A 12,955-nucleotide genomic window follows, 5' to 3' on the forward strand; every position below is an offset into this window, starting at 1 on the left:
GCGTTTCTTTTTCCTCTCCTGCTCTAAGGTGTTAGCGAGTGTCATGAGCACCTTGTCATGGCGCCATCTATACCTTCCTTGGGTGCTTTTTACACCCGGACAGGATGTGTGCCATGGATATTGTTCAAAATGTTTGGATAGCAGTGCTGATATCATGCCTCGGTTTAGATACCTATACCGAACCTACTCATAATGGATTCTAAACTCTTGCTTTTTAAAGTTACTTTAAATTTTGTAAGAGAATATGCTATATCTTCTTTCACAAGTTACATAGTATCACTTTAGTGTGTGAGTTTGCTGCGCCTTGATGTGTTTTCAAATTTTTTTAATCAAAACTCCAATTTCACAAACACATCCGTGTTTAGATTGTTAATAAATCTTCATTTCAATTAAATGTGGTTTTTCAGTGACAGTAGTGTTACGTTTAGTATTGAAAAGGTTGAGGCCTGTGCCAAGACTCCTTCACTTTACAGTTTATATTATTTATAATGCCCTTTAAAGGAGGTTGGGGGCGTCACAGTGATGTATTGCTCTGGGTGGTATATTTTAGCAAATGGAGAGATGTTGGGTCGAAGTGGCTCTTTTCTTCTGAACATCTGACTTGTTTTATTCTCTCCAGCATTCATCAGTTTCCACACAGTGCACCCCTGAATCAGCATGTTCCAGTCACAGTCAGTGAAAATGAAGGATGAGATTTAAAGTTAGATGTGCTTATGTTGGAGAAGATTAGTGTATTCTGCAGGTGAGAGGATAAAGACAAACTAATGATTGAACTAGTGAGCTAATGCCACAATTGAGTCATGAATCTGGTGACTTTTGGCTCAATTTGGGGCTTGCAGGCAAAGTTTGGCCCTTGATCCCTTTGTTTTGGCCCACCATGGCATTTGACATGCTCGGGCTTTAATCCTCTCAATTGGAAAGTGCTGTAAAATCCTAACAGTAATGACTTCGAAACAGGCATTTTGTGCAGGTAAAAAGTCCTTAATCTGAGTTTTACGGCAATGCAAAGCACAGTAGGGTTAAACTTGCCTTGTAAGATTTACAAGATGAATAGTATTCTTCATTTATTTTTGTCCTGTGGCCTTTCATTCAGATACATTTTGGCCCATCATCTGAAAGAGTTTGGGCACCTCTGCATTAGCCTTTCTAAATCAAAAACAAAGAGAGCAAAACTGCAAGCACCTCGTTAATTAAATATTGTGGGGTTAAAAGTAACATTAGAAAAGTAAATGGCATATCCGCTGTGTATTGTTTCCTCACTGTGGGAAAGCTGCTCATGGATGCTCCTACTATACTAATCATAACTTTAAAATTGCATTAAATCTGACGAAGGCTGCATAAGGAGTAGTTAGGACTCAAAACACTAAGTTTTATCACTTGTGACTGGCAAAACAAGGGCTCTGAGTAAGGGCTTGTGAAGTGAATTTTTCCTTATTTTCAGACATTTTATAAACTTTAATAATTAATCAATGATGAAAATAATTGTTAGTTGCAGCCCTACATCAAACACCAAATCAGTATTCAGGATTCTCTTACTCATACCTCTTTATTACAAGACAGAAACACTCTAAATGACCAATGTTATGAGCAAATATTAGGACACAGTTTAGCTACTCAAATTGGCAACGAGAGCAGCAAAAACAACCACATAAATGCTTTATTTTAAACACGTCCCAACATGTCTAATCTTTATTCAGCAGTTTCCCTGTAAATGAAGGCAGAGCAGCTGCCTTCTAATAGGTGGCAGGGGAGAATACAGTGGCCGTGATGTATTTGCATGTTGAGCTATCTGTGTAGAGCAGATTCCTGGAAAGGTGGGCGTTGGGTGAATTCCCTTCCAGGGTCTGTCAGGAGGGGGAAGCTACAGAAACACTGCCAGATCAACGCACTGTGGACAAAAATGAACAACCTCCCACATTATCAACAAAAATGATTAATCTGTAATACTTTTGCTGAATATTGAACTTGTCAGACACATTTTTCCTCAATTATCAAGTTTCTTCCCAAGCGAGTGATTTCAAGTTTCAGCTCTTTTTTTCCTGCAGATCAGGGATACTTTGCGGTGTTCGTCGTGTGGTTCTTGCAGCGCTGATATTATGATTTAGATGTTAGATTTGAGTTTTTCACGGCCAGTCTTTTTTTTTGTGCCAATGCTGTCTCACTTTCACATCCCCTGTCACGTTGTTTATCTGAAGGAAACAAAGCACTGATGTTGTTTCAGACAAGAGTGTTACTGAGGCAGGCCTGAGAGTTGAACCTCCATCTGTATCTCCGAAAGAAAGAGTGTGTGTGTCTGTCATCCAGAGAAATCCCCTGTTAAGAGCAAACAGGCTTTCAGTTGCGACTGCCGTGAGAGAACATGGTGTAATGGAATTAGGCATAGAAGTTACATAAGAGCATGACCGGGCAATCCTAGATAATATAAATGTACCTCAGAATGTTGAAAGCAAGGAGATTTATCAAATTAATTTAAGTCAATCGCATTCTATAGGTAACAGGATATATTGCAACCCACATTTTACTCGAATTGCAACTAACCTAACCTAGATTCTTGAGTCATGGGCTGTGTAAATGCATCACAAATCTCCCATCAGCTTGTCTGACATTGTCATGGAGGCACAGTAAGTCGAAGACAAGACACATGAAAATGATGATATTTTATCAGTCAGAGCCAGAGGAGACGGTTGTTTCTAAATCTGAGTCACTGTGACACAGCAGCCTAATTTGTCTTGTCTTTAGTCCCTGTCGCTACACAGCTCAGCCAGGTCAGAGCACTCTTTCTGTAGCTAGGTAATTAGCCGGCATGCTAACGTAAACAAAGCAGCCAATGCTCAACGATGCTAGCCACTGCTAGCATCTTCAGGATTTAGCAATTGGCTAAATCTTGTTGTGAGTTTTAACCCACCAGATATTCATTATATTTCACTAAAAACTCTGCATAAATAACAATGAATTCCTCCGTAATGGATTCAAAATGCACTTAACATTATTTGTGTTATTAATGGAGAAGGAGCATTCATTTATTTATCAGTTGTTGAAACTATCGTAACCCCTTTTGATGCCAAAGAGCTCCATTTTGGTCTCATCTGACCAAAATCTTTACACCCAGTTGTCCTCTGAATCATTCAGATGTTCATTGGTGAACTTCAGACGGGCACAAACTGAGATTAGGAGCACTCTGTTTAAGAGTGTGCTCTAATCTCAGCTTGTTACCTGTATAAAAGACACCTGGGAGCCAGAAATTCTATCTGTTATTCTATCTCTCACTGTTCAAATGAATCTACCATTAAAATTACAGACTGATCATTTCTTTGTCAGTGGGCAAACGTACAAAATCAGCAGGGGATCAAATACTTTTTTTCCGTCAGTGTAAATCTCCTGAAGGCATCAGACAGTAGTTAGAGGAGGAACGTCTGCCCACAAAGCCAGCCAGAGTCTCACTTAGCTCAACAATTTTGCTACTTTGCAGACAGAAGCATCTGGACACAAAGTAAACTGGAGTCTGCCTTTTGTAATGCAGAAATTGGCCCTGACCTTCAACATAAGATGACCTCGTATGATAACAGCACAGTCCAACAGAAATAAAGTTGTATCATTTGTTGCAGCCTTTTTCAGCAAACAGACAGCAGCAGCCATATTATCAGACTGTAGCTTCAGCTTCTGTTTGTGATCATCTACTTTTGCATTGACTCATTTTACTGTTGCATAGCTAAGACTTAAACAACACCCCCCTAATAATGTTTTAATTCCACTGGTGATCAGTCAGGTATTTTTTTAAAGGAGGAATGCAAGTATTGATTCATGTGTTTTCTTGTGAACAAAATTTAATTTTTTTACTCGGCATGAGAATTTAGTTTTTCTTTGATCATGAGATATTTGCTCTGTTGAGTTTAGTAAATAGTTATCCCGTGATCCCATTATGTTTAGACCACAAATGTCTCTTACATCTGTTCATCTACTTTACATCTTTATTTTACCAAACCAGCTTGTGTCATCAAAAGCAAGAATAAAGTTTGACATCTCATCCAGTGAAACATTTCAGCTGTAATCAGGGACCTTTATCTACTGTACTATTGCTTAAAGCTACACACAAACCTGGTTTACTGGTGTTTATGAGACAAAAAATGACATAAAAAACCCTTTTCTTAGTTTTCTAACGCTGAGCCTTAGGAGGTGTGGTTTTAGAGAAACCATGCCTAGTTGTGTGAAAGTATTGGGAGGGAAGTCGGTGGTGAGGCTAGAGCTCATCGCATCCAGATGTGGAATGTGGTCTGGGTCTCGGTGTCCGTCCGCTACTTCTGCTGATGAAGGCAGGAATCCAGGCCACATTGCTGCATTACCCACAGTGCTCCTGGAGGGTTTGTTGCGTTGTATCATTGATAGAGTTATAACAGGGTAGTGTCTACTTGGTAATTCAAATGTAGCATCGCCACTCCCCTACCTTGCATCTTGAAAGGAGTTGTTAATGTGTTTAATACATAGGTACCTGTTAGTCATTACATCCACGTTACCAAATATCTCATTGTGTAAATATTTTATAAATGCACCAATAGTCAACACTACAATATTGTTGCGATATCGATATCAAGGTATATTGTCAAAAATATTATGATATTTGATTTTCTCCTTATCAACCCAGCCCTAGGATCTGCTGACACAGCATGCCAGCTGTCTGTATGGCTGTTTATCCAAATTAATTTGCTATTTATTTCACACTGTAAGAGAACATTTATATTTATCAAAGATCTAATGTTTGCCAGTCAAGGTTTCTTTGGACAAAAGTCTGACCTGCTGTTGTTTCTTAGTGTTAGCTGTGATGTTGTCTGGTTCCCTGGAAATACATTGCTGTGATAAAGCCTGACATCCAGCCCTTTGTTGCTATCTCCGCTATCCATTTGCAAGGGCACTGTCGCTGCATCTGGAGCACTTATCCAGAGGAGGAATCCTATTGATTTTGGTGATCCCCTTGACTCTGCCTCTTATCGTCATCGGGTACCTACAAAACCAGTGACATTCCCCTCGACCTCCGCTGCACTTTGTGTTAAGTGATAACCACAGTTATGATGTGGTTGTGATTTAACTCAGAGCAGCGCTCTGCCTGACTGCCACCTCTCAGAGCTGCTGGCATGGCTGTGTTGTTTTGTTGCTTTTGCTTTTGCTTGTGTTGTCTTAAGTTTTCCTGTAGTGCATCAATCCCTCTCGGCCCTAGCAGAGGCCCTTGAGCCTCACAGCAAACCCCTCTGACTCCTCTGGGGGAAGAAAAGAAGTATCTCAGAGCGATACATAACCTTAAATACCAATATGTTTGGTGAGTAATGTGCACTTCTAAATCCCACAGTAGACACAGATCCTGCGCCCTTGGCACCATTTTTTTCAGAAGAGTCTCTTATGTGTGTGACTCTGATACCACCCAGGCTCCCAGAGCCCCGCAGAGACTGAGGACATGCTGGATAAAATAGGTTGATAGCCCATTTGTCTAGTAATTCCTGGGGATCGACTTGTTCCTCAGAGGACTTTGTAAGCCGAAGCCTAAAATAAGACGGCAGCATAGAGAGAAGTTTCCTATCTACTCCTCTGTGGATGAGGGAGGTGGGGGTTAGATGAGGAGATGGTGTCATGCTGGGATGGGGTGGAGTGTTGTGATTTCCTGTTTTTGCAAGATGGGGAAGCAGATATGCAGTCATGCTCTGCAGCTCTGGAATGGAACTGTTTTATAAAAAAACTGGTATCTGTGTAGCCTCCCACAAATTCCACAAAACAGGCAGATAGTTTGGCTATGAGAATTATATTGGCACTTGGATGTTCCTACACTTTTCAGTGGACATTTATACCACAAATGCTTTCCAGCATCAGCACAGTGGCCTTGTTGAACTGTACAGGCGCTGTGTGGGAGGATGCTTTTGGGGGAATGGGTCCTCTTCGGTAACGGACTGTTCTCTGCCTGAGAACGTGGACTTCAAAATATAGGCTGCTGTTTTTGTCTGTGTGCAGTTTCTGTAGTTAGGCCTCATGTTACTTGCGTTAACATTTGTTGGTGTCGGGCTTTCTCATGACCCGCAAGCACAGGTGCATGTACCTAAATAGGCCTGCAACTTTTTTGCATCGTTTGGAAAAACAAAAGACGGTTTTGGTCTGACTAAAAAAATGTTTTTAGTCAGCTTTTTAGATGTAATACAACTAAATAAAAAAATCGAAGAACACAGATGGGCATACATCACAAATGTGCATGTATTTGCTCCATGAAAAAAATTAGTGGCTAGTTTAGTCAATTAAGGACAAATAGTCCCCTGGATTACAATCTCTGCATGGTTGATGGTATGATCACGATAGTAAGTGTAGATCTGCAAAAGAAAACCCTTACGGAACTCCCAGCAGCTCCTGTGTTTGGAATTTGAGCCCCACCTCGGCTAGTTGGCTGCTGAATCTGGAAGGGGCCTGATACTACTGTTGGAGCATCGATGTGAAACTTGAGTCCATGCCTAACAGGCAGGTGAAGTAGAAACACTGGTTTACTTTATTTTCTTTTTTAAATTTTAGAAACTTGAACACAAGCCAACTACACAATCTTTGTGTATGCCTCCAAGAAAAAAAGAAATGACAAGCTCAGGAATGGACTCTGTTCCCATGCATCTTGATAATTCGGTAACAGGATATGATTTAGTGAAATGTGCCAAAGTAAATGTCTGGATTTGAACAATTCAGCCTAATTCTTTTAGATTATTTTTTGGAGGCATATTCAGCCTTTATTTTGACAGGACAGCTGAAGATATGAAAGGAGAGAGAGAGAGAGAGAGGGGGGGGGGGGATTGACATGCAGCAAAGGTCGAACCCACGGCCGCTGCGTTGAGGACTAAACCGGTCTACCATCTGAGCTATCCGGGCACCCCGTTAAAATCATTTTTATACAAATATATTGTTTAGTATATGTACCTGATTTGAGTGTCACTTGTTCCTACGTGTCTGTGAGATATGGATTACTCAAAACTAATTTTATTATTGTTGTCTATTTATGCGAGATGTAATGTTTGGTGTTCCTGTGGAGCTACAAGCTGAAAGCATCGGCCTTCCTCTCTCCTCCGTGCTCCGGGCTCCACCTATCTGTTATTTGTGGCTCTCAGAGAGTTTCGTACTGGAAAGGAGTTTGTGTGCTAATTGTTTCCAAGGCATTCATCTTGGGTGTTATCGTGTTTTCAGGGCTGAACTTGAGGTCGGTGGCAGGATGAAGATGATTACATAACAGCCTGTGCCGTGAATTCTGGGACTTGTGTTTTGTTGTTTTCCTGCAGCCTGCAATTATCCCAATGGGTAGAGAAGGAAACTTTCTTGTTTCTTTTCCTATGGCTTTAGACCACTGTAAGGCTGTTGGCCTTTTATTAAATGGACAACATATTACATTAGCATGCAATGTTTAGCTAAAGTTTGATGCTAACTGTACAGTACGTATGTTTACATGCTAACGTTAGGTAATACTGTGCTTGGTCAGTATTAAGATTTGGTTTCATTTAAATCATATTTTACTGAAATGAACCTGTCACGGTATTGTTCAAAATTTCCGTTTTTTTGATTCCGAGCAAGCTGTGAAATTGATCAAAACAATTGTTAGTTTGACACAATCGTTTGATCTCAGGTACAGCTCAGACGTTCAACATCAGTTTTTTAAAATAATACTTTTCCCATATCATACTTTATATTATTGAACAGAAGAAGGAACCAATTTCCCATGATTGTCCTAACTCTGTGATGATAAATCTGTGCAGGATAAATGGAAAACCTCTGGGAAATTGGTCAAAAAATATTGGCACGAATAATGCCATCCCTAATGAAGCCGTATTGCTTCACGGCATCAGTCCCACCAGGCTAACTGGCCGCTGAGTTCAGTGAACACACCATCTACATATGCTGCCATGTTCAACAGCGTTTGGGTAGATTTTCTGCCTCGCTGAGTTTTTGCGTAGTCATACTCAAGGTTTACAGAAAAAAGGAGTAATCTTGTGGTTGGGGGGGGGGGGATAAAAAAGCTCTCTGGTTTCTATGACAGCTGTGCAGGTAATATGTGAGGTTACCAGGTTTCATCATCTTTTCTTCAGATTTTTCTTCAGTTGCACATTTCATACCTTTCATACCATGACGTTTAGGTTTTCTTGTTAACGCAACAGACCGGGTCCTTTTAGTTGATCATGACGCACAATATAGGTTACTTTACCTGCTTTAACTCCTCTGACATCCTGTTTTACATTTGTTACATTTGATCTGTTTTTTTAATAACGATTTGTGTTCGGTAAAGACGTCTGCATTTGCATTGCACATTCTAGCATGTAACATTGCAGCTGGTCCTTCGCGTTTGACTTATAGGTCTGGTCGTTTTGTCTGTATGTAATTAGATTGGCTTTCACGAATACAGTACTATTTCTGTAAAACCACTTCATATAGAATCTATTAACCCTTGAATTTGGAGCCCAGATAGACACTATAACCTACACATGGAACTATGTAGAATTCTTCTCTATCAAAAAAACAATGTTGTGAAATTTGGGCTGGTATCAGTCAATCAGCCTCATAGAGGCCGCTTACGAACAATAGAAAAAGGCCCTGTGGTTGAGGTGGGAGGTGAAAATAGCCCAGATGCACAGGAAGTAAAATACAAAAGCAGGTTTGGGTTTCCGGCCCAGTTTTCAGCCTTCCACCCTGCGCGGATAACTATACTTTGGCAGCACCAAAGAAACAGAAATGTTTCTTCTCAGTCATATTTTTTTATGAACAGGTCACAACGGACCAGATGAGACTTTCCCATGAGTCATGATGTGTTGAAGTCGTTGGCGCTGTTCCACCCACCGGTAAACAGTGTTTCTAAGAACTGCTCCAATGTTACTTATGAAACCCAGGGCTCTCCGGATAGTTTAACAATCCTGGAGGTCTATTATATGGTCAACTTCTTTTCAATTATTCTGTTCAAAACTTTTTTATTCAGAAATTATATCATTTGGCATTCGGCAAATTATCAAATCAAAACTATGATACCCATGGAGAAGAAGCCACTCAGAGAGGTGCAAATCAGAGTGGTGGTGAATCGCTAATGCGCACATGGCCGCATTCATCCCAAATTCACCCAGAATTGATCTTAAGATTGTGTTTTTAGTTTTTCTCCTTTTCTTTTATGTACACAGGCTTTTACCTTTTGACTTTTTATTGAAGAAGCAGATATTTTCTAATGCAGTTGTTAATCTTTTGTACAATCCGGCACAAGGGTTTCATGCTAATGTAGAGCACAAAGGGCAAACATCTCCTCCCACTCTGCAGCTCTATATAGGGCAAGCACTTGTATAGAAACCAAATATCTAAAGATGAGCTGCAACTAACAGTTTTCAGTAGCGATCAATTTGTCACTGTTTATGATTCTTTCATTAATCACTTTGGCTATAAAATCTTAGAAAAGTCAGAAAAATGACAAACGTCCATCACAGAGCCCACGGTGGTGGCTTAAAATACTATGATCTGACCAGCAGTTCATATCTTAGATACATTACATTTATCATGATATTAAACCTAGAAAGCAGCACATCTGTCATATTTGAGAAGCTGGAACCGGCATTGAGTAGATATTCTGTTGAGCATGGCTCGTTGTGTCCCCAGCTAAGTGAGTATTTTCTACTAATCTCATGTGAATGGGTTGTTATCTGTTGCAGGTGGTACAAGCTCAACTCTAAGACGGGGAAGAAAGAGAAGGAGCGAGGAGACATCCAAGTCAGCGTCCAGTTCACCCGGAACAACCTGACAGCCAGCATGTACGAGCTGGTGATGAAGGACAAGGGCGTCTCCACCTTTGGCAAGCTGAAAGAGCGCATAAAGGGGAAGAGGAGGTCCAGCGAGGAGGACTCGGCCTCGGCCGTCCTACCAAGTGGTTACGGCTCCCTTTACCGGATACGGCAGCGGCTCCCGAGTGATGGAGGCGGGGAAGAGGACTACGAGGACGATGAGGGGGGCGAGGCCCGGCGGAGCAAGATGAGGACCTACTTTCTGAGAGGGAAGCTGAGGAAGTCATCGGACACTCGTTCCAGCACGTCCCTGGGCTCAGAGAGCAGCGAGTCATCGTCCCGGGGCGGGAGCCTCAGCCCCACGGCCGGCATCAGCGTGGTGGTCTCTGACCTCTCCAACTCGCCTAGCAACAGCAGCAACCTGACGGCCGATAACAGCCCAGGTGAGAGTCTTTGTTCTGGATCTTTATATCTACATCTATATAGTGTATATACAGCGACATTTCATTTCAGATTAAATCTTGTCAACACTGTGAGGTTGTCATACGGAGACATCCGTGGTCAGAAAGCACAGGGGAGACACTTTGTTTCTCCCACTAGGCCTTTCCTATTGTCCTCGCTCCAAAGCTTATCACTGTCACGCTCTCACTCGCTCTGCCACACACTCCTCACGCACACACACTCCTCACGCACATACACACACTATTCTCCTAAAGAGACACACACCAGCACACAAGTATAAGTACAGGCCACTTTAATAGGCTTTGGTAGGGGTGGGCAATTCATATTCCCAAGGGGCGACGTGAGAAACAGGGACTGTTGTGGAGGGACGGACCGATAGGCTGAAGTCAATTCAGGCAATTCAGGCTGCTCAATATTAATTTAATCTCTTTATAAAAAGCAGTAACTTGTATGTAAGTTCTTTGATAAGCTGTGACTAGTGAGGGCACAAATGTAATGACTAGGACATGCCATTTTCAAACAACAACATTCATTTAACTTTACAAAGTGTTGTTCATAGTCTAACTAAACAGTTGGCTTTTTTAACTTTTATCTTTAAACATGAAAAAGTGAAGCAGACATAGTATAAAATGCCAACATTATTATGATTATTTAGGATTTCATGTGCAAAGAGGCCCTTGCCTTGCAGTTTGGTGTTTAGTTCCTTCATTAGTGCAGTCACATCACACAATAGCAAATGCAGATCAGCCATCCAGTTTATGTCTGAGAGCTCTGGGATGTTTCTGCCTTTCATTTCACAAAGCTCTGGAATCTCTGCTCTCAGGTGCCACCCTCTTTAAAGCACCTTTAGGCTGAGCTACCTGACAGCTGTGTGCTAGCCTATGTCACCATGTTCAGTTCCATGCTCGTCCAAAAGTGACTCAAACAGCCTGTGATTTAATGCTCTTACCCTGATGAAGTTACATCATTAACATGGTTCAGTTTTAGACTTACACAACACCTGCCGATGTATAAGACAATGCAAAAATACCTATTTCAGTTCTGAGTTCACTTCAGTCACATAATGGCTTACTGTTCTAGGCCCTCTTGTGGGAGATTACAGAGCTGGTCTTTTTTGCTGCATCACTGGATGCCTTGTTTCTTTTGTAGTTTAACTAACAAAGCTTCAGATGTCTGTTTCCGCTCTTATAATCCAACGCAGCGATCTGTTCTCCGCAAACTAAGCACACGGCTATAGATGCGTAGTCAGGGAAACAAAGTGTCTCCTCTGTGTTTTCCAACCATGGTCAAAAAGCAGTAGCAGGAAAATTTAACCCTCTCCTTGATGGCAACGGCGTAGGGTCCAGGCAGGGTCCGGCGTAGGGACCGGGCAGGGTCCAGCGTAGGGACCGGGCAGGGTCCAGCGTAGGGACCGGGCAGGGTCCAGCGTAGGGACCGGGCAGGGTCCAGCGTAGGGTCCGTATCTCCATTTTACCTACAAACGTACCTAAGGAGTAAATTCAACAAAGAACCATAAATTGGGCTTTATACAAATGACCTCCCCTCAACCTAAGGAGAAAAACAAACCTTAACCAAAAAGGAAAATATATAAATAAGATCAGATGAGATTAGCCTTTATTGTCTTCTATAGGATAAATGTTTGGGGGCATTGGAGTGAAAGAAATGGCGACACATCGCGCGCACACACACACACACACACAATAAGCATACAGTTAAACTACACAGAACATAATCATACATTATCTCATCCAATGCTTCAGTGAACATCATCTAACATCTAATAACCACACACAATACCCCCCCACCTTCCCTCACATTCACAAAAGCCAACAGCACATCCTCCCCCTCGTATTGCACTTAATGTTTAACAATTGCACATTTGCCGTTAACTCAGGCTGTCGTTTATAACTTCTGTATTGCACAATGCCCAATTGCATACTACCATATCAAATTCACAAATCACATACTGTATATACATACAAAATATTGCACGAGTACCCTATCATTGCACATCTTATAACCATAATGTTAAGTACCACAAGTCTTAATTAGTTATTTTGGAAGATGGAGGTTCAGTTCGCACCTTATCTGTTTTCCATTAATTTGATTGAAAGCGGCACAAATGAGAATTTGTACCTTTTTAATCTTCCAGTTTGGTAACCTGTACCTTCTGCTTGAACGCATCAGCTCAAACTCACTCTATTTTGAGATCCTCACCGCCTCCTCAAAGCAAAGCGCTCCTGAAGAGGAGTTGGTGTCATCTGGCCAATTATTTGACTTTTTATCAAGTTTTGGAGCTGTGATTTTGCTGTGACCGGACAGGCTATTAAACCAAGCCATAACGCCATAACGAACAATAGATTCATGGTTGCCCTGTAAAACAATAGCATGATAGCTTTTGTTTAATTTATTGCAAGTTATGCCTGTTGCACCACTTTACTACCTCATCTATCTCCTGTTGATAGATACAAATGTCTGAGAATTTTGTAAGTAGCCGTATCATCTGAAAATGTAATAGTGTGGTCATGTATATGGATGTTTCTAAAATCATTTGTGTATATAATAAAAAGTAACTTACTAAAACTTAGCTAACATCATTTAGAAAAATAATAAAACAAGAAATAATTCAAATAATAAATGCTACAGACACACAGAGAGAGAAAAGGCTGTGATGTTCCATATCATTCACCTCTAACATCCCAGTGATGCTATAACCAGCTAACATACTGAAATGTGTGCGC

At 41.2% G+C, this 12,955-nt stretch overlaps 1 protein-coding gene and 1 long non-coding RNA gene across 2 annotated transcripts in view; one reads left to right on the top strand and one right to left on the bottom strand.

The window, feature by feature from the left end:
• LOC117935652 overlaps window positions 1–10,951 on the bottom strand; it is a 22,998-nt gene extending 12,047 nt beyond the window's left edge. The window contains exons 1-2 of the long non-coding RNA XR_004654801.1: window positions 10,941–10,951; window positions 2,776–2,780 (exon numbers count right to left, since the gene is read on the bottom strand). This is a non-coding gene — a long non-coding RNA (uncharacterized LOC117935652). The remainder of the gene's footprint in view (window positions 1–2,775; window positions 2,781–10,940) is intronic.
• rab11fip5a (RAB11 family interacting protein 5a (class I)) overlaps window positions 1–12,955 on the top strand; it is a 28,495-nt gene that overhangs the window by 3,525 nt on the left and 12,015 nt on the right. The window contains exon 2 of the mRNA XM_034857976.1: window positions 9,684–10,195. Within this exon, the coding sequence (XP_034713867.1) occupies window positions 9,684–10,195 (512 nt within the window). The remainder of the gene's footprint in view (window positions 1–9,683; window positions 10,196–12,955) is intronic.

Source organism: Etheostoma cragini, chromosome 20 (genome assembly GCF_013103735.1).
Source record: "Etheostoma cragini isolate CJK2018 chromosome 20, CSU_Ecrag_1.0, whole genome shotgun sequence".
Classification (NCBI taxonomy): Eukaryota; Metazoa; Chordata; class Actinopteri; order Perciformes; family Percidae; genus Etheostoma; species Etheostoma cragini.